General features: G+C 39.5%; 1 protein-coding gene across 3 annotated transcripts; it reads right to left on the bottom strand.

The window, feature by feature from the left end:
- Positions 1 to 289: 289 nt before the first annotated feature.
- Positions 290 to 27990, bottom strand: LOC131221938 (katanin p80 WD40 repeat-containing subunit B1 homolog KTN80.2-like). Of its 3 annotated transcripts, XM_058217241.1 has the most exons (17): positions 27710 to 27990; positions 23723 to 23853; positions 22767 to 22884; positions 21984 to 22210; positions 21743 to 21845; positions 16295 to 16365; positions 14208 to 14282; positions 13972 to 14115; positions 13660 to 13846; positions 12946 to 13476; positions 10958 to 11148; positions 6020 to 6145; positions 4421 to 4495; positions 4179 to 4291; positions 3070 to 3186; positions 2895 to 2963; positions 290 to 945 (listed from the first exon to the last, which is right to left on the bottom strand). In XM_058217241.1, the coding sequence occupies exons 1-17, from the start codon at positions 27732 to 27734 to the stop codon at positions 885 to 887; spliced, it is 2364 nt and encodes a 787-aa protein (XP_058073224.1). In that variant the 5' UTR covers positions 27735 to 27990; the 3' UTR covers positions 290 to 884. The 3 variants fall into 3 exon arrangements, 2 of the variants coding, with proteins under 2 accessions (XP_058073224.1, XP_058073225.1); XR_009159672.1 differs by lacking the exons at positions 290 to 945; positions 2895 to 2963 and having other exon boundaries at positions 3159 to 3186; positions 4417 to 4495; XM_058217242.1 differs by lacking the exons at positions 290 to 945; positions 2895 to 2963; positions 3070 to 3186; positions 4179 to 4291; positions 4421 to 4495 and adding an exon at positions 4516 to 4746.

The raw sequence follows: 27990 nt of genomic DNA on the forward strand, positions 1-27990 counted from the left end.
TCAGGAACAAGCAACTCACTAATGTTTTTCAACCGTCGGTTTACATGGCCAATTTTTGGATCATTCAGATCATTCTATTAACATAACATTACTCAGTGTGCCATGATAGATTAGTAGCCTAGTAGCACCTTTGTCATACGTTCAACTCTCCAACCTTTAAGAAAAGCCGAAAAAGGCATTTGATTCCGAATGCACTCAAATACACTCAAAACCATGTGTTTTTGCTCATGGCCTAAGCACTGTGGGACCTAGCTCTCGAATGGTTCATATCACGTACAACATGCCAAAGGACTTCAAAACTATATTTTATTATAGGAGAGACACCAAAAAGTACAGCAAGCAACAACATCCAACAGATTCACATACATACAATACAACCGTCCCAGAGATAATGTGCAGTGGGACCCACATTAAGAATGATGAGACAACAAGAATTCACAATACAGCAGCCTCTGGAATCAAATAATAAAAATAAGACAAGAAAGAACGGGAAAAAACAAAAAAAAATAAAAAAAACTCATCTTGGTTTGTGATACTGTCTTCAAAGATCTCGAAGCTTCAGTGTTTACTAACCAAACGCAGGAAACGCAGGAAGAATGGGAGCAAAATGTACTATATTAAGCTGCGTTTGGTTGCACCAAATATCATGAAATATTGGTGCAAAATATCATGAAATGTTATGATATTTGGTGCAACCAAACGCAGTCTTAGCTATTTTACAACCCCGAGTGCCTTAAGTATAACGAGCTTTCGATGTAAAAGATTCGTACAACCATATTTCACCATAGCAAGGGTTGCATTGTATGGGTCAGGAATCTATAAGGTGTAATAAGAAGTTGCCCAAATGCTCCTAAATAAGAAGCAGCTTTGGCCTCATCAGTCGGTCATAATTCTTGAATGGCTAGATTCAATTCCAAAGCAGATTTTGCCAGCAACCCTCCCCTCCTGCACCAAATATTTGCACGATGAATATAATACAAAATCAAATTACATGATGAAATTTGTTCACATTCTGATGTATTATTGTAGGTTACGGTGTGCTTGGTTGCACCAAATATCATGAAATTTCATGATATTTGGCACCAAATGAGACTGATTAATGACATATCATTATATTTGTTGCAAACCAAACACGGCCTAAACAATCATATGGAAACTTGAAAGATGTATCATTGAAATAAGAGAAATTCTATGATGATCAATTCGAGGACGTGCACAGCCTCCCTGGATGCATTTTCGGTTTGTGTAAGTGGGACCATGGTTACATAATCCAGAATGTTCGTCTGTTGGGCCCCACCGGGCCCCACCATATATGGGCATGCCCAAAAAGTATCCCCAGTACAATCCCTAGTCTTTCGATGTTTGGCCTGCAAACAGAGAGTCAATAAGAGAAACAGCACCCAACAGCTATCACCGTGGGTTTGCTCCCCACAAGTGTGGGTTTGACTCCCCTTCTCGGCATTACCCGATACATGTGGTTGTGGGTGATTGCGTGTATAGAGAGAGAGAGAGAGAGAGAGAGAGAGAGAGAGAGAGAGCAACTTTCCACATTCAACTGCAGAATGGGCAATACTGGTGGCCAGGATCTCTCCCAAAAATGATTCGGGAGGCTTTTGGGGCATGTCCCACCTATAGTTTGAGGATCATATAATTCCTCAGTGTGCTAATAGTTCATAAGGGCCAGACTCCTGAGTAGAAACATGCAGTCTTGTTTGTGGAAACAGCCACTAGACTCTTGTGGCCCACCTGTGTTGTATCCAAGCCTGTTAACAAGTGGGTCCAGCAATGCAGATGACTTCTCTTAAAATCAGACTAACCTGATTATTAAGTGGCGACATGTGTACAAAATAAATGATAGTTAATAGAAATTTGAATCCACATCTAATGTATGCAACCAAAATGGACTTTTGAAGGTGCTTCAACACATTAGTGTGTGGGTATTTCAGCACACGTTATTTTCCCTACAGATCATAGTTCTAAAACTCGGTGACTCAGACCGAAATTCTTCCAAGTCAACTTGATGAGATTCCGAGCCGAGTCACTAAGAAACTCACTGAAGAGTGAGACTCAATGCTGATTCAGCATGACTCACCAAGTCCACTCACCAACTCAGTTGACTCGAATCGACTTGGCATGACCGAGTCCCTAACTGAAGGATGGGCTTGTAATTAGAAAATACGAATCCAAAGGACATGAGAATCGAAGGCATGACCTCATGTCAAGATGCATGTGTCATTACCAACCAGCCATGCACCACATTTGTGACAAAATCACAAAATAATCCTTTTTTCGGTACTCATAGTTGTTCCAAACATCTAATATTTACCTCACCATTTCTTAATAATTATTAAATATAGAGTTGAGTAGATTCGACTCTTCAGGTTGAACCAACCCGGCTTCAAGTTGAGTTTTCAATTTTTCAAACCATGCTATAAATTACAACCACAACTTGGGCTCAGTTCAACCCTAACCCGACTGACCCTACCCAAGTTCAGGTCGGGCCAGGTTGAGTTGTCAGGGTCCTCGGGTTGGGTTCAGGTAGAAAAATGCCAACCAGATTTGAATTTGGGCTGGGTTCAAGTTAGAGCAAATTTGGGTTGGGTTAGGTCGGGTTGGGAATAATCACATGTATCTAGGTTGGGTTGGTCAGGCCGAGTCAGGTAGGACTAGGTAGAGTATCGAGGACTTCGTGTTAGGTTTGGGTTAGGCACCTTGGGCTGGAATACAGGTCAGGTCGGGTTGTAGGTCAGATTATCTTGAGGTCAGGTTGGGCTCGGCTTGACCCTCAACTTGACCCAACCCACCCAAGTTGCACCTCTCCTATAATAGGATTGCTCTAGTTAAATATTTAAATAACAACGAATCAGTATGATAACTCGAGAATGCTTGCTTACCTAATAAGTGAAGGAAGGACTTGTTTAATCTTTTGCAAATGAATATAGCACTGGTTGCAGCGATCACGCCTGTTATAGCAATCCAGATATAGGTGGCCCTTTTGATCAGCATCTCAACCACCTCCACTCAGCAAAAGCTAAATGCATAAAGGAGCCAAAGGATAGAGAAATATACCTCTGCTCTGCTTGAAGATCAACCCCTATAGGTGAAGACGATGACATGACCGAATGGATAACCGGTCCAAAGATTCTCATGAGTTTCAATAGCAATTCCAAGGAGACATTCATGTGCCTGTACATTTAAAACACTGTTAATATCAGCTGTTAACTAAAACAGTTGCATGCTTGTTGGTGTCTGACACGGACATGATGTGAAATGGAAACCCAATGTTGCCGAGAGGACTATAAATAATTGCTTAAGAGGGACTTGCTAACCTTCACCTGGCAGGTGAACAGTCCTATCAGTGAAGGTGCACATTGATCTGGGCCGTCCATTAGAATGGCCATCACTTGGGTAGGCCACTGTCCGAAACCCAGATTGATTGGATGGTCCAAAGAGTCAGCAAAAAATCTTCAACAGTGTCCAGTAAGTGGACGGTCAATACATTTTAGCAAGTGTCCTATATGTAGAAAAGTATTTAGAGATAAACCTTTTCCTTGACCTGGACTGTAGTGCTGTCAATGGACAGGGATCAGGCCTAAACCGAGCAATAGGCCCAATGCAATTGGCCCACCCATACCAGTTCAAAAATTTGAGGGCTCAAACCAACCCAACCCTGCCTGTTGACAGCAAGGTATTCAAAAAGGGTTACGTAATGGTAATGATTGGTGCCTGTTACGCAATAAAGGGCAGTATTGCACGATCTGAAAAAAAAAAAAAAAAAAAAGCCCATAACAGCTGTAGCAGCCTTTATGGGCTTGTAACAGGCTGATGCAGGCTCATAACAAGCCAAGATGGGTGATATAAGGCTGATACTTTTTTCATTTAAATTTCTTTTGACCATTATAGGGCCGTACGAGCCCGTATCATAAGGTCATATGGCCAGCCATTATGCTGGCTGTTACCAGATACCTTGGTCAACAGCCCTACTGCAAATTCACTCGACTTGGAAAGATGACTTGTAATTCAACCGAGACAATTCAACTTAGTTGAGTTCATAGTTGAGCAAACAAGTTCTAAAACTATGTTGGGAACAGTTCCAGAAATTAGGTACAGGGGTTTGGATTCTCTAGGCAATATTTTCTATTAACAAAAACAAACAGCTGAGTACATGATAAAGTTACCTGCCGACCTTGCTATCCAGTAAGCCTGCAAGTAGGGGGAGCAAGCAAGAGAAGAGATCGAGGGTAACAATTTCAGCTTTATCCAAGAGAATACTGACCACATCAGCCTGAACCTGCATCTCGCATCCGGTGATGCAGCAATAAATTATAATTATTGCACAAAAGTCAAGAAGGTTGCTGGTTAGCAATTGAAACTGTCGAAACTGACACAGTGCATCAAATGGCTGGAATAGAATACCTACAGAATGGTCAGGCAACCTTCCCACTGCATTGATGGCACCCTTGATATCATTCCGTTCCCAAAACTGCCGAACCACCTGCAGATTTGCGCTAGATCATATTCAACTATTTTTTGCAAATGATCATCTATGAACAAAATTCAGTAAATCTCCACATGCAAAACAATGAAATATAGGATATGGCTTCTCAATGATGATGTAAAACCAAACAGGTAGGCCAGTATAATCAAGGAAGATCTGTTCGAGTTGATGATTGATGAAAAAATCTAACAATCGTCCCAGCTAAACAAGGTCTTAGTGCAATGTTGCCAATGCCGATTCTTAAGAGGCTGCAGAAGTTTAAAAGAAGTCAACATTTGTAAGAATATACTGAAGGGTCGTTCATTCAAACACAGGAGGTCATCTGGTGCTTTTATTGTTTCTCCTAGTGTTTTAAAACCTGGGTCGGACCCCTGCTTATTTTTTTGTCAGCAGTTCGGTCCAAACTGGTCCAACAGCTGGGTCAAATGGTCCGACTACAGATGTCAACGTATTGTATACACAGATATACTGACAACCTGCATGAAATAAAATACTCTTGGTAGTGTGGATAAGACACTTCTTAAAAAGGTGGTTGTAGGTTCAACCCCTTCCTCACGCACCGGGGCTTTTAGCATGCAATAAAGGTTCATCCATTTACCACTCTTGTTCAACCAGATGAGAATGGCCAAACCAGACAGTTGGACCATTTGAACTGGGTAGAAGTTGTTTCTCCATTTGAAAGAGCTTTGGTTTCTCCATTTCCAAAGAGCCTTGTTGTAAAACATTGGCCTCCATAACCCTTGTGAAAATCCCTCAAAAGGAGATGACCAAGATGATGGAAAGTGAAAATCGTCAACTCTAGAAAATCTCAAAAATAAGGAGAAAGATGGGAAAATTGGATGCAGCAACTGAGATCTAATCAGTGCAGGACTCCTGCTCAACAAATTGATGAATGATCAATAACCTACATGAGGTATTTTTCCTCGAAGTTTCTGGCCCTGGCCTGGGATGCCTTTTTGGGAAGCCCATTACCACCACACACCCACCACCGCCTGGCTGGCCTGACAAAGGATTGGTTGGATGCCCATTCCAAAGAGCTTTAGTTCTCTCACATCCCTGCCCAAAGGGTTGGTTAGATGCCCAATCCAAAGAGCTATAGTGAAGGCAAATCTTCGATGGGGTCCTTATATCCACTGTCTAAATTTGAGGAAAAAAGGAGAAGACATTGTTTTGAGGCTAGCATGGAATAGGCATACAATTCTGTAGATTGGGATTTGCATTTAGGCAGGACCTCAGAATGCACATCATCAGATTTTACTGTACTTAGATTTGCTAAATCATCACATGCGGAGCAGCACCCATGCACACACAAGCGCTAGTGCCAATATGGCATAGGAGCACGAGATCTGATCTTTCCATCAGCTGGAAAACAAATGGATGGCTAAAAAATTTAACCATGAGAAGTGAAACGTCCTGTCTTTTAGGCCAGAAGATCTGAGTGGCCCAACTGATGGAAAGCCAGTTCTCTCACATGTTAATAAATTCACCAGTGAATGTATATGATGTAGGGATTGACATTACCTGTAATTTTGTAAGGCGGGATTGTAGAACGCTTAGGAATAAATCATGATTTTGCATTATGTTTTCAGCTGCATCCTCATCATTTGCAGAAACCAAGTCCATTTGTGATGTTTGAGGCTGTCCTTTCTGTTCATTTCAAAACAAAATGAAAAAGAACATAGAAAAAAAAAAAAAGATTAGGGTCACCCAGCCAAGTCCACATGTGCACATGAACACACTTTCTTCTTAATGGCAACTTCTGTGTTGGTGTTAAAGCCCCATTATTTCCAATACATCTCATGAGCAAGTTAGAAAACCTTGTACTCATGCTTCAAGCAGGAAATGACACTGCAGAATGCAAGATTGCATGTAGTGTATGCAGCGTTCGAAGTATCGGTATCGCTACAAGTTTCGCTGGCTAGGGATATAGAAACAATATCGATATTGCTGATAATATCGTTGATAACCAGAAATGCAGGGAAACATGTGAAAAACGGTGGAGTTTTCAGCAAAACTTTAGGAGATGTTAAAATGTACATATTTGCATATTTCGAAATTTAAAAAAATTGCAAAAAGAATGCATACATAACAAGTTTCCATTTAATGGGGCCTTAAAAGTATGTGCTGTTGTAAGAAATAAGTCCAACCATCCCATCCAGTCTATTTAACCATCCAACCTTTCATCCAAACATCCATCAATATTGCAAAATGTCAACAACACATGATATTTCACCAAGAAATCATTAACAATTGGGAAGGAAACGAAAGATTGTGGTCTCAATATCATGCATGTTGCGATATCGATAATATCGAGATCTTATTAATATTATCAATGACAAATTGAACACTACATACAACCATGTGCCCATGAAAAAAAATAAAAATTGAAATACGAATTTTTCTAATAAACAAAATTCTGATGATATCAATACGTTGGCGATATTATTGAAATATCGTGGATGCACTTATGATACAAGCATTACCTAAAATTTACATAGTTGAAAATATTGGCGATACATTGGCGTTATTGATGCATTGGCAATACAAGCAACACCTAGAATTTATATGGTTGAAAATATTGATGATTACATTAGTGATATTGATACGTTGGTGATACTTAGCAATACATTGCTCATACCTGGAATTTCTGATACTAATAGTGTTATTGGTATCGCTACCAATGTTATCTGTATCGCTGAGCTGGAGATAAAATAATATCGAAGATATTTTGATAATATCGAAGATAATTCAAACACTGAGTGTATGAATGTATTTAGGTAACATTTACAATTGAGTTGCCAACTTTCAACCTAATCAAACATTATTGTAGAAGAGACAGGTAACACTAACAATGAATTGAAACTTTAGAATTTTTCCGGCCATACAAAACAAGAGGCTGCACATTGTGTTTGCAAACTTCATATGGAGTTGCCAAGATGGAGTAATAATACAGGGGCATATCATACCGGGCTCGAGTGGGGTAGCCCGTGAGATGCAGGGACACACTCGGGGTAGGCGGCCCATGTGATTTGGGGCCCATAAGAGGGGTTCAGCCGACGTCTTAACCCATGAGATGTGAGGCCTGGGCTATGAGATAAAGGGATTACTTCGCCATACTCTAACAGTTCGAGCTTTTAGAGCAAGTGGTTAATTGTCCTGCATCAAATTGATATCAAAGCGGGAGGTCTCGTGTTTGAGACTCCTCATCGGGGGTGATTAATGCAGGGGTATTTTCACACCGGGCTCGAGTGGGGTTGCCTGTGGGATGTAGGGGCACACTCGGGGTGGGTGACTCATGTGATTTGGGGCCCATGGGGGAGGTCTCGTATTCGAGACTCCTCACCGAGGGTGATTAATGCGGGGGCATTTCACACTGGGCTCGAGTAGGGTAACCCGTGGGATGCGGGGACACACTCGGGGTGGGCGGCCCATGTGATTTGGGGCCCATGAGCCCACGAGAGGGGTTCGGCCGAGGTCCTAACCCATGAGATGTGGGGCCTGAGCTATGAGATAAAGGGCTCACCATACTCTAACAATTGGAGCTTTTAGAGCAAGTGGTTAATTGTCATGCATCAAGTAACAAAGAGACATTTTCTTTTTGATTAGTGAACAAAGTGGAGTTTTAAGGTAAACCAGACAATGAGAAATTGAAAACCAACAATTCATCATTCCCCAAAAATCCTAGTCAAAATCAGTGTTCAATGTATTAGTATCACACCCTTGGGATACAAAAATATCATCAAAAACAGCAGGAAATACTGCATGGATAGCCTAATGCATCGAGTTCCGAGGGGAACAGTGGTGAAAGTTTGGGATAATGGTGGAAAATTTTAATTGACACTTCAGGAGATGTTCAAAGACATTATATTACACTTAGAACTCAAAAGGAGAAATTGAAAACCAACAACTCATCATTCCCCAAAAAATCTAGTCAAAATCAGTGTTCAAAGCATTGGTATCGCTCGCACCATTAGGATACAGAAATATCATCAGAAACAGCAGGAAACACTGCATGCATTGCCTAATTCATCGGATTCTGAGGGGAACATTGGGGAAACTTTAGGATAATGGTGAAATTTTTTAATTGACACTTCAGGAGATGTTCAAAGACATTTTATTACACTTAGAACTCAAAACATTACAAAGAAATGAAAGAAGATTGAATTTCCCCAATTTCTTCCATTTTTCACGTCAGAATTTCTTAATTGGCATGGCATCCATGTTAAGGCATGAAACTCATGCATATATATCAATTTCTACTTGTCTTCTAGTTCTAGCTAATCTGTTGGGAAAAATAAAATAAAATGAATTCAAATAGCCTTTTCTCACCTTTGGGATTGCAGCCTGAATCTGCTCTCAGATAGCTATTTCTCCACCGAATTCATGTTTTGATGCAAAACAACTTGTTAAAACATGCCAAGATAAACAATCCCAAAGAAATTGGGTAAAAAATGTTTTTTTTTTTTTTTTTTTCTTGTTTCACTCAAATATTACACGTATCAATGTGTTGATTGAGACTTGTGAATTACTACAATATATTTACACAACATGACTTACACTGATATATTGTGATACATCAGCATGTATCAATGATAATATTGTTGATACATACTTCTTTTTTTTATCTGTTATACACCCCTTGTTTCAGTGGCCTGCCATACCGATGGTATCTACTGATACTATCAATACATTGAATACTGGTCAAAATGTGGCCAAAACAATCCAACAGACGATAAAACAAATTATTTGGGTCATGAAGCATTAAGACGTTAAGTGTCCTGAAGCACCCAGTCTATACAAGTGTAGCCTATTGTTTGGGGATCCATGTTGTTGATCTCATAGGTCCCATCATGGATGAAAACAATGGACCATGCCCCAAAATCTCAATAATGGAAGATTGTACAAGGCCTGGATAGGTCCCTATTGATGGTCGATTGTGCGATCAAAACAACTAAAGGGTCCGGACATCATATCAAACCCATATAACCATTCAGGTTGAAGATCGACCTATCCTTTCATGATGACAGAACAGGATAATTGGACTGGAATTCTAAAATTCAATCAAATGGCCCTGATTGATCACAAGTTCCACTGTGGAGCCCACTAATTGAATTGTACCTAGTAAACCCAATGTATAAGGCATGGTGTATTTTCTTGGTTTGTACATATCATACAACCAAAACGAGCCTATATGATGGGTAACATAAGATTTATTGTTTAGATTCATGTTGGAAGTTTTGGCATAAGCTTGATGCCAGCTCTGCCAACCTGACACAATTCTCCTTCATCTGGCCTGGAGACCAGCAATGAGAGCATAAACCTCCCACAGGCGCAGTGTAATAAACTTACATAAGTTGTTTACAATCAAGCGCTATCTAATAGTCGATTACATAGGTTGATTACAAACAACGAGTTCATTTGAATTTAAGTGGGGTGGAAGAAATGGAGATGTGCATCTAGAGTTTTATGTGATCGTCGTGTACCACTCAAACTGAAAGGGAAATTTTATAGAATGGCTATAAGACCAACCATGCTTTATGGGACAGAATGTTGGGCAGTGATGGGACATGTCCATATGATGAGTTTAGCTGAAATGAGGGTGTTTAGATAGATGAGTAGCAAGACAAGGATAGAATTAGAAAAGAATGCATTAAAGGGAGTTAGGAGTAGCACCAATAAGTAACAAGATGAGAGAAGTAGATTTAGACGGTTTGGTTAGGTGCAACAGAGTCCAGGAACTGGAATAGTTAGGAGTGAGTTCGTACAAGTTGAAGACTCTAAACGGGCAAGGGGATGTGGTCGAGGTAGTAAGTAAAGGACATGGGTTGAGGTGGTGAGTAAAGACTTGATGACCTATTGTCTAACTGAAGTTATGACCCTTGATAGAGTAGAATGGCATAATAGGATTCATGTAACCGACCACAGTTAGTTGAGAACTTGGGATAGGTTTAGATGAAGATGAAGATAATGAGTAATATAAAATTTAAGTTCTTAAGTATGCTTGTGCTTAACAAGTTTGAGTAGAAGTAGGAAAGTGTTATATGATACACTACAATTCAAGTAAAGGAAGGTTCAAAAGACTTCTTTCTAGAGTATTCTTGCCTTGTAATTGAACCTATAAATACGTCATCAAGTCATGAGCATGAACAACAAATGCTTTGTTATTTGAATGACTAAGTTATTTTCTTTTTGTCTCCATAGGGTCAACTTTGTGGCATAATCCCATATATGTATACTCTTCGCGTTTATTTTCTACCGCGAGAAGAGAGATCATCAATTTTGTGGCAGGAGAGTTGGATCATCTACAAGCAGTACATATTCAATCTTTTCAATTCAATTGTTCAATTTGTCACATCACTCATGCTACACAATACTTGAATCTATAAATGTAAAATCATAGGTTCAATAAAATGCATGCAACACATGTATTCTCACAGCTTAAAAAAGTAGAGACAGTACCATCACAGAAGGCAATGTATCAGTTTCGGGCATTGCATCAGAGGAAGCACTGATTGCTGGTGCTTCACTGCTAGTACTTCTTTCCCTCCTTTCCCATCTCTCGACAAGAGACCGTGTTCTTCCTAGTTCAACTGCAACTCCTTTAACATATTTCACAGAACCCACTCTGCTCGAATCAAGTGAATCAGCATCTGCAAAACAAATTGTTCTCAGAAAATAAATTTGTTCCATTGGAAACTTGTGAGACTGTTGAGGGTGCATTTGGATATTTACTAAAATATGCATAGAGTAAAATGGCCATTGTACTTGTTTCTTCTATTTGAAATACAGAATGGACCTTCTACACTTACCAACCAAAGTGATTTTCGAAATTAAAATGGGTGCCATTTAAAGAGTGCAAAATTGGATTTCACCCTTATCCAAACACTGCCTATGGAACAAAAGGTTATGTACTTTCTCGGCCCTTCAATATAGACCATGAAAAGAGCAATTTCGAAGTTGCTGATACTTGAAAGCCATTTCTTAACTGACTATACCTGACATAAAGCCGTGCTTAAAACTCTTACAAAAGTTTTATAAAAGTAAGAATATGAACCAAAAAACATGATAACAAAAAAGGGTTTAAGTGTTCTCTGCTATTCTGATTTAACAAAATCCATTTATGGAATCAATATCTCTAGGGAGGCCTGTCTTTCCCTAGCCAATCTTGTCGGTTGCAAGGTAAGTTCCCTTCCAACTATTTATCTTGATCTTCCCCTTTGTGTGGGGAATCCACCTCTCTTTGTGGAACAAAATCGTTGAGAGGATGGAAAGAAAACTATCTTCTTGGAAATTTAATGTCCTATCCCTTGGGGGTAGACTCAACCTGATTAAGACTTCTCTATCTAACCTCCCCATTTACTATCTGTCTCTATTACAATGCACAAAATCCATTCAAGCCAAAATTGATGTCTTACGTAAAAACTCTCTAGCAAGGAAACAACAGCTCTTCTAAATTCCATCTTCTAAACTGGAAGGAGGTTTGTTCTCCCCTTGATGAGGGAGGGGCAGATCTCAGAAACCTCAACCTAGTCAACAAGGCGCTTCTTGGGAAATGGATTTGGAGGTTTGGATTAGAAACAGATAGCTTATGGAGGCAAGTTGTCTTCTTCGCTGAAGGAATGAGGAGACAATGGATCATCTTTTCATTCATGGCCCTTTCATTTCCGATATCTGGAGGGGAGTTCTTAGATTGCTCAGAGTAGTCTGGGTTATGCCCTCTTCAGTTGATGCCCTTTTCAACATATGGCACGAAGATCTGGGAAGAGTAGTCAGAAAGAGGAAATGGAAGTGTCTTCTCCTTGTGGTTTGTTGACTTACTTGGGCAAAAAGAAACAACAGATGTTTTAGGAATAAAAGTGTCTCTTCAGCTGGGGTTTTTTCCAGAGTTGTTGCTCTCTTTAGGGATTGGGCTCCTTGAGGGGTTTTGAGGGCTTCCTTGCCAGGCGTGGGCCTGCAGTTGTTCTCTTTTCATCTGTTTTAGTTTACTTGTTTTTCCTGTTTCTATTTTTCTTTTCTTTTCTTTGCTTTGCTTGTTGTATGGAGAGGATCTCCCTCTCTCTCTGTTTTCTTAATATATTTTCCTAATCTTTCAAAAAAAAAAAATGATTTATGGCATGGTTCAAAAACTCAACAAATCCAATTCAGCCAAATTAGGTCAACTAGAAGACTTTTAGGGAATCTTCATGAGGTTCAGTTGCAGTAATTAACATCTTACATATGACATAACTATAAAATCAATAATTAGCTAACTCTATGAAATGTTGTTACCAGAAAGGATTGGGAAACCCTTTCTTTTAGAAGAAGGGTTTAATGTTTCTTAAGTTTGAAAACAAAACTACAAAGAGTTTTGCAAGTTCTAAATAACACAAACAAATATATATATATATATATATATATGCATGCAAAAGCCTATCTGCCTATAGCTAGATGTGTTTCAAGAACTCTACCATTTTCACAGCAAGGGGTTGAAGGTGGGTCCAGGGATACAATCCTTTGAAACTTCTCTGCAGTACTCCTGATATTGGTATGGTTGCTTTCACTAGATTCTGTAGCTTCGGCGTTGGCAATGAACCTAAACTGGAAGTTATGATCAATCCCGCTGTCTAGACCATTGGTCTTGCCACTCAATGATAAAGATTCACTTGCAATCAACTGCCTATCCATATCATCTTTGACATTCGAATGCTTCCGCAAATGAGTTGGCTTGGAAAATACCATAACAGGAGGCGTGGATTCAGCAGTGGGAATTTCTTTTCTCACAACAGTCGCGTTTTCCACCATTGAACTGTTTCTAGGGACCACAACAGGTCTACTTATTGCTTGGCTACCACTTCTTGCATGCAGGTCTATCATGGGATTCTTCTTTAGAGCTGGCGGATTAGTCCCTCTGAAATTAAACGTAGTTGAAGACGACAAGATTTCCTTTGTGTCATAAACTGGCTCGATTTTTCTTGGAGCACTACAATTGCTTTCGATAGCTTGACATGTAGCAAGAGTAAAGAAATGTTACACAGTGAAGATAAGAAATGAGCATAAGAAAGAAAAACTATCGATAACCTAATATGAAATATGATGTCTGCAATAACTGGAACATCACAATCATCTTATATTCTTATCGCAGTAAAGCTGGGGGAGACATCAAATGAAAAATGATTACTTACAGTTTTGGCTTAAGCTTCTTCTTAGTGTCTCTTTGGTATCAAAATCTCGTGCTGCAGTAAGCAATGCTGTATGAGAAGTTACACTGCTTCCCTGTTGCTGTACAGACTGATTTAGCCCGAGATCATATTTAGGATCTGTATGTCCATTTGACCTGGACATGACACCAGCTGCATATGGACCAATGAGCTGAGAGGAAAGCAAATATTATAGAAATAAGTCCTTCTGAAACAATTAAAAGAGAAAATTGTAATTTATTACAAATTAAAAATTATATAAAAGAAGTGATTTTGATGACAAGAAGAAGAAAGTACCGAAACATCTACAACCCACACTCCAACAGAGTTTTGATGGTAAGAGCAACCCATAAGTTTTCCCTGGTGAATACGGAGATCACCCAAAGTAGACCACCCCATATCAACAGCATCATGACATCTGATAGGCTCCCATGAGAAAACCTATAGTTTTAAGCAAAAAAGAAGTGTGAGATTAATCTCACTGGAAAAAATCTCACCGAAATTATGCCATGACAGATGTTCTATGGTTCTACCTTTAAAGTCTCATCCAATCCACAGAATAGAGTTCTTCCATCAGGGTGAAAGGTCATAGCGCGGACTCCAGTGGCCTACAAAAACAAGTAAATGTAGCTTAAACTATAATTTCATACTTGGAATACCATTAGGAAGAGCCACCACTGTGTGAAATCCTATTTTCTAAAGTAAGACCATAACTGCTGTGAACTTCTTCTCTCAGGCCAAGCAATTAATACGGTTAGAGAGAGAGAGAGAGAGAGAGAGGGGGGGGGGGGGGGTTAAGAAACTCTTATCTTTTATACCATGTAGGGGGTAGAAATTTGGCCAAAAATGTTGTGTTAGGGAGCAAATGTCTCCCTAGACTATTTTATTAGAGTATAAACAAAAGGGTATGTAGGTCCATTCTTTAGGGCCTGCTTGATTTTCCAAATCATCTGTAAATACCCTCTAAATGGGTAATGATTATTTCCTTAAGTAATACCCCATGGTTCCCAATGCTTGATTTGACGGGCCTACCTTTTGATCACTAAAACTGAAGTGCGAAATATATTTGGGGCCCACCGTGATATATGTGTCTTTATCCACACCATCCATCCGTTATGCCAGCTAAATTTAGGGCACGAGTCAAAAAATGAGGCAGATATAAAGCTCAAGTGGACCACACCATAGGAAAAAGGGAACTGAACACCTACCGTTAAAAACTTCTTGGGGACAATGTTTCCTTTGGTGTGGGCCACTTGAGTGTTGGATCTACTTCATTTTTCGACTCATGTCTCAAAATGGATGGACGGCACGGATATATATATATAATGGGGCCCACAAATTCAAACCAGTCCTTTTGGAACAGTTTTTGAGAAATACCAGGGTATTTTCAAACGAGGTGAAAGAGTAATAATTGCTTATTTACAAGGTTTTTTCAAACAGGCCCTTATGTGTTTTCCAAGGAATTTCTCAAGGGAATCAGCTTGTTGATTCCCCAAAGTGGAAGAGTCGAAAATGTTTATTTCTAGCTATATCCATTTCTGCGGATAGAAACTCTAAAGAACAAACAACCAGTAAGTTTTACCATCCAGCAATCAACAATGAAGAGCCGTGTTAGATTCATCCATAGTAACATGACTAACATGTAAGAATCCTATAAGGTGGGCCTTTATTAATCAACGGTCTAGATTAGCCTAAAGGTTGGATAATGTGATCGGGTGCACCAGCAGGCCCCACTACATTATGATACATCCAGAATTTGTGTTCGGGTGCACCAGCGGGCCCCACTAAGTTATGATACATCCAGAATTTGTGTAAGGGGTGGTGTGCTACTACTATGATTAGCACACAGTATCCTAATAGAATTGGGATAAGCAATTCATGTGGAGCCTTTTAGGGAGAGGAGTTTTGATGGGTTTCAAACTACTCTGCCCTCATTAGTATAAAACAGAGCTAGGTCCCCAGTCCTACACCATCGTGAGAAGTTCCAAGCCCATCTCTTCTTCTCTAAAGGGTTTAAGGAAAAGAAGATCTCAAACGAAGATCTCAGACCTCCTACTTCACAGCAATGGCGGCACAAATAGGTAAGCCGGTCTAACTCTTCTGATCTCCGTATGCAATGCACAACACGGTCCTTCGGCAATTCTGCAAAATCAGATCTTACATAACAGTCATCAACTCTCAGCTTTTAGTCTTGGATAAAATTGCTAGGCACAGGATACAACAACAACTACATAAATAGGAAGCAGCCGGTTCATTTTAGTGGGATAGCGCAGGGTTGGGTTTTCCACCTTGATTAAATATTTATTTAACCTGAGGCTGGTGTACATTACGATTTCTTTTTCTTTTTTTCTTTTTTCCGCGTGCGTGTTCCACATTTTAATACAGTTATAGTCATTTGCTCCACAAAAAAAAAAAAGGTACAACATCAAAAGAACAAGTAATTTGTAAAGGTAAAATGGAAACAATGCTGGAATTTTAATGCACCAATTTAACATTATTTTCTTATAAGATAAATGTAACAACTAATGCAGTATCTTCAAACTTTGAGAAAGATGTCAAAGAAGAAGAAATTGTCAGCAATTCCAATTTCAAGTAAAGGACACATGAAGACCTGACATACCTCCGGTTTGGAAGATCCAATCAACTCAAAGGTTTCTAGATCCCAGAATTTTACAGTTCTGTCTGCAGATCCTGGGAAATAATTTATGCATTAGCTTTACCTTACATTACGAGACACAGAACAATAATTTAAAAGTACGTTTGTTAGTTTTATGAACCATAGCTATAGAATTATAACTCGGATGTGAGATTTCCCATCTGCACATAACAGAATAATAGGCACCATAGGCCACTGAGAGTCTGAGAGGTTTCCAACAGAAAATTGTTTAATCATCATGAAAAACCTGACGCATCATGTTATAACCATTTTGTAGCACCTTACAGCATCACAAGCAGTTCAATAGGTCCTTACAATAAATACCATATTGTAGCATAGAGCACATATATGAAACATCCAGTTGATAACACCAACTTTCCTTCTATAACTAGAAATACATAGAATCCCAAGGAAGACCAATATACAGACAAAATAGTTGAAAGATATGACACCCACCAGTTACAGCAAACACAATTTATGCTGAAAAACAAGATCCAGTTTAGAAAAAGCGTCCACAAAGGCAGATGCTTGGAACCATTTTTTTTTTTCATGTGAAAGATAATAGATTTTATTGACAGGGCTAGCCATCTGGTTTGGATTGCAACCATCCTCTGAAATGGGCTCCCTCCTAATCCCTGCTTTTAGAATAAACCTTCACAGGTTGGATGGGTTTTCCAGTCCAATGGCAAACCATCTGGACCGGGCAGTTTGCAACCTAGAGTCCTAGACAGGTCATGAAAATGGAAGTCTACTTCCATTTAACATATAGACCCGGCAGGAGGTGAGTCAGGTGACCCATTCATCACCTCCCTGGTAAAAATTTAAATGAAACCCGAATGCCAGCCAGAGAAGTCACAAAAAACTGAGACTAAACAAATAACAGCCAGCAAGGGGATCTATCTCGGATTACCATATTCTAAGTATAGTGATACTTGAAACAGTTCTTGTAGCCCACCTGAATTATGAAATGGCCAGATTTTTGGATAGATGATATAAACAGTGCAGCCCATATGATGGAAAGCTCAGATTTTACGAAAGTTCAATCAATGACAGAAACATGCATCTGTATCACCAATGTTATTGCTGATACTTGGAAAGAGGTAAACATTGGAAAAAGGGTGGAATTTTTCAGTGAAACTTCACGAGTTGTTAAAAGACACATTTTCTATATAAAAATGAAAAAAAATTAGGATTTTTCCAAATTCCCTTATTTTCACTTGAATGTTAATTTTTCGCCATAAATCCATGTCATGGCAAGAGAATCATGCATAGACATGGATCTCCATTGCAATCCATGCTGACATTTGAAAAAAAAAAAAAAAAAAAAGAACTATGGATTTTTCATCATCATTGAATTCCAGTCCATCTTTCATTTTGAATCAAAATTTCTCTCCAAATCTGAACTTTTATTCAATAAAAACCAATAGTGATTGAAATCACCCAAGGAACAAAATTCAAAGAAAAAAAAAATCCCCAAAAAATAAGAGTCCCCCCCCCCCCCCTTTTTGAAAGTTTCCCTATTTGTCAAGTTTGGCCTATTTACAGATGTTTCATTGGTATCAGAAATATTATTGCCAGTATTGGAGACATTATCGATGATATACTTTTATAATGGATTCTTCTCAAAGTATTTTTGATATTGATAATATTGCCAAGTATTGCCAATATTATCAAAAATATCGGCGATATATGGTAACTTTCATACTTCCAGCAGTTTCAGTATTGCTGACTTGGTGATATTTGGAACAATGAGCATGTGCCTGCATGTGGGGCTCCCACTTGCATGTAAATTTAGCAAACTTCCTAAGTCCCAATTCGATCAGGTTTGTTGGCCTAGACCTATGATAGTTTACCACCATTTTTAAAATGGTTTTGACTACGCTCCTCACATGTGGCACTCATGTACAGCTATCCAATTCCGAACCATCCAAATTATCGAGCACATTGTGGATAACACATCTCTAAAATCACACCAATAAAAAATCCCAAACCAACCGATGATCGCTATCTTCAACATAAGAGGGTTGATCCTTCCCAACATTTGTATCCTATGTTTCAACAGCGGCAAGTCCATCAGCCACCTTTTCCTCAATTGCCCCTTCACCCAAGATGTGTGGACCTCAATCCTGTCCACGTTGATTGGGTGATGCTTAGTTTTCTAACCAATATTTGCTCTTCATTTGGCAGGCCTCCAGTATCGGTAGAGGGCAAACCTCAGCTTAGCGTCTAGCAGTGATGGCCATTGTTTGAGAGATTTGGAAGGAGAGAAATAATTGTTGCTTCTGCAATATTTCTGCTTCTTCCTCAGTTGTTGGCTTGGTTTTCTGTGACATCAAAGATTGGGAGATTGCTCGTATACCTGTTGATCCCTACTGCTTCCATGCTGATATCTGATCAGCTGGACTAGCATCAGGATTCAAGTTTGTTTGTCTCTTTTTGGTTTTGGGGTCTATCTGGAGTTGTATAGCCTCTTCTAGGTCTCTCTGTTGGTTGTTGTCTGGAGTTGTATAGCTTCTCTTAGGTTTTTCTGTTTTAATTTTTGGTTTCTTTTATGTTTTGCTGTCTATTTGTTTGTTTCTGTTTGCTCATGTGTTAATAAGCATTCCCTCATTGTAACCTTGTGGTTATGCTCCAACCCAAATTATGTCAAATATTTGAATGGTTTGGTTGTGATTCAACTATGCCATGTGTACGGTTGAAGAGTCGCCACCTTTTTTTAAATGGCACTAAACTATCATATGAGTGTAACCCAGGTTTGGTAAGCCAACACATGTACAAGGCAGTTCTTGTACACACCATGACATGTGCCAATGTGGCATATGAGCATGAGATCCAAGCCATATATAAAGAGTCGTTTGGTACCCTGGAAAAGGTGGTGATAGGTAGCAATAAGTGGTAAAAGCAAAAAGCCAGTGTGTTCGGTAGACATACGGCAATGGTACAGGGATTCCCATTACTGCTGCTTCACGCGTTTTGCTTTCCCTGGCTACAGGCGTGATTTCAATTCCCATTACCACAAATTACCATGGATTATGTCAGCATGAATTACACAGTGGGGTTGACTTCAACAATTGGTGGGCCCCACCATAATGTTTAAGCGAAATTCATCCCAATCACCTAGTGCATTACCCCAGTTTAACCGTAGGGCCCAAAAATCAACCCTGTCCATGATTCATGTGGGCCATACAAAGGAAAATGGTTGGAAGAGGGACACCCACTATTGATATTTTCAGGGCCCACCAAGATAATTATATGAAATCCACTCCAACCATTAGAAGCAAAGCTAAAATGTAGGCCTCAGGATCAAAAATCTGGCCCAACCTTAATTCAAGTGGGACACACAAAAGGAAACAGCTTGGAGGGTGAGCATTATTGTTTTCCCTCATATGGCCCACCTAAATCACGAATTGGGCTGATTTTTGGGCCTTGCGACTAAAATGGGGTGACACACCCAGTGATCAAGGTGGATTTTACATAAACATCACGGTGGACCATGTTTGAGAATTTTTTAGGGGTGGATGGGTTCACGCCAGAGGACTTCTGCATGAAATAGTGTAAATTTGACTTTGTTAATAGGTGGGCCCCATCGTGACGTTTAAGCAAAATCCACCCCTATCGCCCAGTGCATCACCCCATTTTATCCGTAGGCCCAAAAATCAACCTAGTCCAGGTGGGCCATACAAAGGGAAAAAGTTGGGAGAGGGATGCCCCGTATATTGTTTCCAATCGTATGGTCCACTTAAGTCACAAACCGGGCTGATTTTTGGGGCCCTACGTCTAAGATGGAGTGACGTACTTAGTGATCTGGGTGGATTTCATTTAAACATCACGGTGGGCCGTGTGTGAATTGGTAGAATGCGTATCATGCATGCTAGGAACATGCCAAACACAAATTTGGATTCATGTAGAATCCATCTGCAAAGTGCCAAACACAACTAAGGATTCCAAATCACATGGATTCCATGGTAATTGTGATTTAAATTCCAATTCACGTGGAACCCATGGTCTCAAACGACCCTTAATGTTGATCTGAAAAGGGAATCTTCCTTGGTCAAGAAATCAAGCCATTCCTCATCAGGTGGGCCACAATTTTATAAATAACTTGCCCAAGTTTCTTAGCCATATATTTCTTTTTAAATAGGGGTCAGCCTGACGAACCGACTGAACTGAAAGTTTTATCAAATCGTCCAAATAATGCAGCTACACGTCCCACTCTAGCACATGTGATTGTGTCTAGTTAAGATGGCTTATACATGCATGTGTTCATACAAAAGTTGAAAATTAATAACTGGCTTAGAGGTTTGCTGGAATACATCCGGTCGTATTGTTATAGGATACATCCAGGACTTTAGCCTTTAGATCAACAGTCATCTTTCAGCAATCGAAACTGTTTCTATGGTGGGCCTCACCTGAGATGGGGGATGACCAAAAAATAAAAGCTCTTACATTTTGAATATTTCAACCCTTTAATCATATGACTCTTTTCCAGTTTTCCTTCGAGAATGGACGGTCTACCCTTAATCTGTAAATAATTGAAGGGTCGAAATATTTCCATCTTAGAAATCTCTTGGTTGTCCCCTATCTATAGTAATGTTTTAAATAGTGAAGAGCCTATAGTGTAGCTTTCACCCCTTCAAAAACATGAGTCGCAAGCTACGTTGCATGTAGCATAAGCTACACTCAACTACTAGATTTTTAATTAAGGTTGTGCTTGGTGGCACCAAAATATCATGAAATTTCAGAATATTTTACACTAAATTAGACTGATTAATAATGCCATATTGGATGCAACCAAACACATCCTAAAATAATAGAAAAAAATAGGGAAAAGATTAAGTATAAAGATAAAGAAATATCAAAGGAACCAATTTAATACTGTTATTTATATTATCATTGGAAAGTTCAACTATTTTTTATTGAAAATAGATAATTGTAACAAATTATTGAAAACATTAATTGATTTTAATGTTTCAGTGAAAATTAACTTGTAGTGTAAGCTATGTAGCATGTGTTAATTATTATGTAGCATAGGCTACACACTACTAAAGCTATTTTCATGAGCTAGGTAGTGTAGGCCAAGATACACTGCTTGGCATAAGCTACATGCTACATATTTAAAACACTATTCTAGCAGTAAGGCCCATCTTATAAATGGTTTGAGTAATTAAGAACCGCGATCCAATCACTAAATCCGCAACATATCGCACTGCTATCTTGGGATGTATTCTAGCAAACATCATTGGTGTGCGCGCGCGCGTGTGTATTAACAGCTAATTATGACATCACCATGATGTCAGAGACCAGGTGCCGATTGGACTAGTTTGGACTGAACCACCCATTAATACAGGTCATTATCCAGACCAGGTCTTAAAACATAGTGTAGATTCATGCACAAAGAAATAGAGAACACACCTGTTGCTAGGAGGAACTCATGGGGATGAAAATCTATGGACCGAATGCGTCCTCCATGGAATTTGAATTCATGCAAAAGCTTGCCAGCAGTCAGATCCCATAACTGTTCATGAGGTTGAAAACGAAATTGGTTGCATTCATCAAAGGTAAAAAGTACAGATGTAAAGAGCTCGTCCTAGAACTAAGCTTCACACTTGAAATACGAAAAGTGAGGATGGACTATGGAGGACACAACTATTACCTTTACAACATTGTCTTCTCCACCAGTAACAACCCAGCGACCATCAGGAGTGAACCTGATGGTACTAATTCCTCGAGTATGGCCTTTATATGTGTGAATGCATCCCTTCTTTCTAATATCCCAGATCTTAAGGTTAGTATCAGAAGAACCAGATGCAAAGAACTCACCAAATGGATGAAATTCGACAGCAGTACAGTTTGTTCTGTGTCCAGTAATAGTGCGGACAACTGCATTTCAACAACAATAACACCAAATTAGAAGCTCTACGTGCATGTCTTCCCCATTTCACTGTATAAAAATGCAATGTGTTATGCAGTAGCCCACTGCATTCCCCACTAGAATAGGACTTAGCTGACATGGCGAGTTAACTAAGGTTACATTTGGGTGTTCCCACTTCCCAAGGCAGATATGTTGCAGTATATCCAAATCACATCCCACTCTTATCTTGCGCTGGAGCCAGGGAACCAGGAAAATGGAAGCCTACATGATACAGGTTCCTTTTTCCACCACAGCAAACAACAAGCATATTGTCTCTGCCACAGAAGTCCCACCAGGTGCAATTTGGCAGACCCAAGCAGCCAAAGATAATTAATTGGTGTGGCTATATCTATTAACTACAGGCCTACAACATCCACAAATTTGGACTCAACTCATTCGTATTGCCGACTCACCAAGCCATGTAAGCAAGTGTTTTGAACTAACCCCTTATCATAACCAAAAACAAGTTTTTTAAATATCGTTCATACTTCATGCTTTCCAGTGAACTGTTTGCCATGCACTTACCCTTTGCCTCTTCCAAATCCCAAAGCTTTATTGCACCACTGAAAGCTCCTGAAAGCACCAAAACCTCTGCTGAATCAATAGTTACAGATTCAACGGGACTTGTGTGACCAGAGAGGCTCTGCAGATTTACACAAGTACATTTTGTCATAACAAGTTATGTTGCACCTGTAAGTCTGTGACACATGCCTACTTGACTTAAGGCCCTGAATATTTACAATAGAACACAGGTGGCACTCTCTCTCTCTCTCTCTCTCTCTCTCTCTCTCTCTCTCTCTCAACACACACACACACAGATAAATACTCAATAAAAGGATGAAACTACACACATTCTCAGAAGACGAAAAATCAAAAAGGAATAAAAAACTACACAAACAACCACAGATCATGCTGACATTTTTAAATGTTGGTGATACAACCCCCTTCAGCTTGAAATTTCAAATCATATGACTGCGGGCAGAGATAATTTCTAATTAATATCTGAAAATAACAGGTTACCAATAGGGGAGTAAGGAAGTGGCAATATCAAGGTGGACAATAATCAGAAGCAACCTTCCTTTTATTGCAGAAGGGACTCGTTTTTCGTGATTAATTAGCTCCAGATAAAGGAAAAGCCCATGGAGAATGCCTTTCGTCCATGATGAAATTTTGGATTTGATTGAGTATTTAGATATTTGCTTTTGTCATATTTTGGGAGATGCTACAGAGGTATCTGACACATTAGCCAAAGAGGATCCTACTCTCATCCTTGTGCAGAGTAACTGTTCCTTGTAAAAATCTGAATCTTATTTCAAACCCTCTTTTTCCATATTTAATAATAAAATGACTATCATTAATTATAAAATCAGATGTGGACTTCAAGAGCTAACGGTGAAACTGGAAAATCTCAAAATAAAACCATAAAATAATAACAGTAGAAAGAAGAATAACACAATGGAAGCTTCAGAGTTTGAACTAACCAGCAAAGAATTTGGCTTTCCAATCGCCCACAGATTAACCTTGTGATCTTCTCCACCGGTAACAAGAAGTCTACCTGACTTCGTCCCGATCTTTAGACATTTGACGTTGGATGCATGAGCTACAAATTCCTCTAAATCCACTTAGTCAAGAAAATCAAGCCAGCAAGTAAAGCAGTGTATGACTAGAAAAAGATTGCTTTCCACACTTCAAACATAAAGGAGACCATGCGGCTAAATATTATAAAATTATAATGTTCTTAAGATATTATATAACAACATTTAAGACATAAATGAGGGTGCCATTATAAGAGTGGAAACAGCTTGTGGTGAGTCTGATGAGTTCCCAGTAGCAGTGGGGTCATCATAAGTATTGGCATTAAGCACTTGCCTTTTTGCACTAGTCATAGATGAATTAAGTGCTACTGTCAAAGATGAGGTCCCTAAATGTATGTTATTTGCATATAATGTGATATTTATCAAAGAAACTAGAGAAGGGGCCCCAATGCTAAATTAGAGGTTAGAAAGAAGGCTCTATCTTTCAAAAGGAAAAAAAAAAATGAATTATTTGAAACAGAACCTCATTAGGAATAGTTATAGAGGCAACGATTTAGTTAAAATGGATGCTCAAGAGATTTTTCAAAATGAAATGTTTCTTTGTAATGGCGTTGTTATCCAAAAGGATGCAAGATTGACAAGAATGATTCCAACAGAATTAGAATTTGGTGGATGATGAGGAGATGTGCATTTGGAGTGTTGTGTTATTGTCACATGCTTATGAAACTTAAACGGCATAATTTTACAAGATAGCTATTTAACCAGCTATGCTACGTGGGGCAAAGGTGTTGAGCAGTTAGACGATGGCATGAGTAGAAATAGTGGATCAGAGATGAGGATGTTGAGATGGACTAGGAAGGAAAGAATTATGAATGAGGTCATCCAAAGCAGCTTATAAGTAGTCTCACTTAGACATAAAATGATGGAGAGCATATTGAGATGGTTCGGCCATACAACAAGGACCAAAGACAGTTCGGGTAAGGAGGAGAAGTTGATTAAGGTTGAATGGCTGATAAGGGGGAGAAAGGAAGACCTAAAAGGACTTGGATCGAGGTGGCAAGAAGGGATACAAAGGCTCGATCACTTATCGAGGATAGAGCCCTTGATAAGAGGGTTTAGCAAAACACAATTAGTGAAGCCAAAACCCAATTAGCCAGCAAAAGGCTATGGCGACAGTGGTGGTGCTGGTGCTGGCAGCAGCAGTGATGTTCTTAAGAGAGATGCAGTTGACAGAACCCTAAATATGAGTAATAATATCATAATTGGGAAAGATCTGAATCTGAACAAAGTTAATTTACATAAAAATAAAAATGTCCAAACATGCACCAAATTCATAAATAAATAAATACAAAAACTAATGTGGGTTGAATACTTGAATCCATGTTTCGAATAAACAAGATTCTAGCAAGAACTTTGTTTAAAAAGGAGAAAAGATTATATTCCAAACAACAACTACACTAAGAATAGTGTTTGCCAGTGCTAACAGTCTTAACTTCTCAAAGTTAGAAAAGCATACGAAATTAACAACAGATTTTTCTGCAATATATACTAAATCCTAAACTTTGACTGGCCCAATAAGGAACGAAACAAACTATGTGGTTTAAGTCATCCCAGTTTCAGTCCCCTGGTGAGTCAAACTCCAAAACCACTACTTAAATACATGCCTTTGCGACCATGGGACCAGATCTTTTCAAGGAACTAGCTACCGAAGGCCCCTCATTGATGTTACCATGGGGTTTCCAAAAGGGTCTGTTTCGAAGGTTTTCAGCCATTCCAGCTAGCAAAGGATGGTCGCAGTTTCTAGAAGTCTCCCAATGCAAAAGAAGCAATTTTGGAGCATTTTTCTAGATTATGTCCACCAATTTTTTCCTCAGTATGAAGGTCCCCATTCCTAGTCCAAATCCATATTATTGAACCCGAGTGTTCGATCAACCCCCCCATAAAGAGAAGCCTTCTGGAATTCAAAGGCCAAGATCACTAGAGGTTAGCCTTGCAAAGGAGTGTAGTCCAGCAGCCTGAAGTTGTGTTCCTGTGAGAAGCTCTCAAGATAATTCATAAGCACTTCCATAGGTTATGGCAAAAGGGGAGTCAACTAATGTTATTTCCTGGGCTAAGAATTTGGGGCTTGTTCTGTGGGCTTTTAAGCTTTGTTTCTTAATGAGGTTAGATAGCTTGCCTCTGGGCTAAACATTTCATTTTTCCCTCATTGGTCGAGAAGCTAACTCTATCACTGACGGTTGGGCAAGGCTGGTCTTGGCCATTCTTTACTTTGTATCAGGGATTCTACCCCCCTTCTTAGCTATAAATTTGAATTTTCCTTTTCTTTTCCAAAAAAAAGTAGAAATCCTAAGAGAGTAGAGAGAACTACCCATGTGACTAAAGTTATAGTCATTTCAGCAGAGGTTTAAAGCATTGTCTGAAACCACTACATATTTCCCAAAATGAACCAGTATCAGTCATAGGAAATACGGGCATGTCAATCTGATACATGTCCAAAACAGCACAATATAAGGCGATACAAGGTGATAAGACTCCATATTTGTGATGAACGAAATGATATGATAAAACCAATTTGTAAACCTTCCTTTCAGTTCGCCCATCTCCATCCATAAGCCCCATAGTTACTTCTAGTATATCAGTCTGCATTTTTGGTTCAGCAGCAGCAGATCTTTCAATTCCTCTTTTGTTTTTCCTACGTATGATGAAAAGAGCCTCCATCTTTGCAGAGAAGCAGCTTGGTTTGGCTTAGATAGCATAGACATTAGTCCCACCACCTCACCACAGAGTGTTCGCATTTTGCAAAAATTAAATTCTTGTGTTAGGCAGTGGAGTATGCATATATGCAATGTGTTGAGCATTTCCTACAGAGGCCTCTCTCATCTCTCTCTTGTATATGCATACATGTGAAGCCTAGTTCCCCTACACTTTGTCGAGTGCTCTCTATGAATTGTCTATAAAAGAGGAATACACTTAGAGTCAGTATGCATCTTCCTGGTGATTCCTTAGTGAGAAATTCCATCTACAGTGGAAGAGTGGGAGAGAGAGGTAAGCCTTATACTTCCTAATTCCTCTTGTTTTAGCGTCCTTTGGATGCCTGAAAGTTTTCGAGTAGTGACTTTCAGTTGTAAGTCACTAACAGAGAAGTGACTTCTCACCCCAGCCCCCATGAAGTTTCCTAGTAGTTTTGCCTGTAAGTGACTTGTAGGTGAATTTCCTCCACCCAAACACCACCTATAAGTCACTTACCACTTACAGAACTTATATTTAAATTTTTGTGCCTCTTGTATCTTGTTTTTCTCTTCGGCTTTTGGGTTTTCGTTTGGCTCTTCTTGTTTGTGATTTTGCTTTGCTTGCATCAATTGTTTGCAAGTGTTTTTATCCACAACATTGAGATCATCTGTTCATATGCTAACCCCTTTCCATGTAGTCTAACCACCAGACCAGACAACGACACACATGGATCAGTTTAAACAATTCCAAAATTGAGATCATATGCCGCTTGGTCTACAAGAACAGCAATCGACAATCCACTGTTCATCAATACCACAAGAATCTCCCCTGTCACATAATCTCAACAGTTCGATCAGCGGCACGTAAATAGACAGGCTAGCCAACGGTCCTAATACAACGCGTAACAAATCAATCCAACCGAGTAAACAGTGAAGATTTTAACAGCACGAAACATCCGCGGCGGTGAGACCACTCCAGATGAACAGTTCAGATCACCGGAAGGTGGGCCCCACCTTTACCTTCCCCAGCATGAAACGAAAGATCAAAGCAGATCCTAACCATCCAAATCTCTATTTCTAGAAAGAAATTAATAAAAAGAACTAAAATAAGCTCAAAATCCTCACTCAAATCAGACCGATCTCATTTCACCGAAATCCAGAAAACCATTTTTTTCCCCTTTTTATGCTGCTTTCAAAAGGATACGTAGCTTATACCCGCGCTTCGCCATTTCCAGAAGATTCGAGAGAAATCCCGCTCCGATCTCCTCTCATCAGCTTCTCCCGACAAGTCGGGAGCGGAACCGAAACGAGCTGCGGACGAAAACCGACTCCGATACTCTCCAGCAAAACCGATTCGGACCCGAAACCGTTACGAGATAAAAGAGCTCTTGGAACGAGAGACCGAGAAATTGCAGAGATTGGGTAGTGATTCTCGTGAGATGAGATGAAGCAGAAGGTCGGAAAGAAGGAAGAAGGAATGTCTGA

This window comes from Magnolia sinica, chromosome 12, assembly GCF_029962835.1.
Source record: "Magnolia sinica isolate HGM2019 chromosome 12, MsV1, whole genome shotgun sequence".
NCBI classification, from domain to species: Eukaryota; Viridiplantae; Streptophyta; class Magnoliopsida; order Magnoliales; family Magnoliaceae; genus Magnolia; species Magnolia sinica.

Bases quoted from the DNA above. Each gene is read 5' to 3' on its own strand.
- LOC131221938 (XM_058217241.1), bottom strand. From the start codon at position 27,734: ATGGCGAAGCGCGGGTATAAGCTAC. The intron at 21,846-21,983 runs GTAATAGTTGTG...CCTCATGAACAG, and splicing joins GAGAAGACAATGTTGTAAAG to TTATGGGATCTGACTGCTGG. The intron at 14,283-16,294 runs GTATGTCAGGTC...TTGTTTTTGTAG, and splicing joins TTGGATCTTCCAAACCGGAG to GCCACTGGAGTCCGCGCTAT.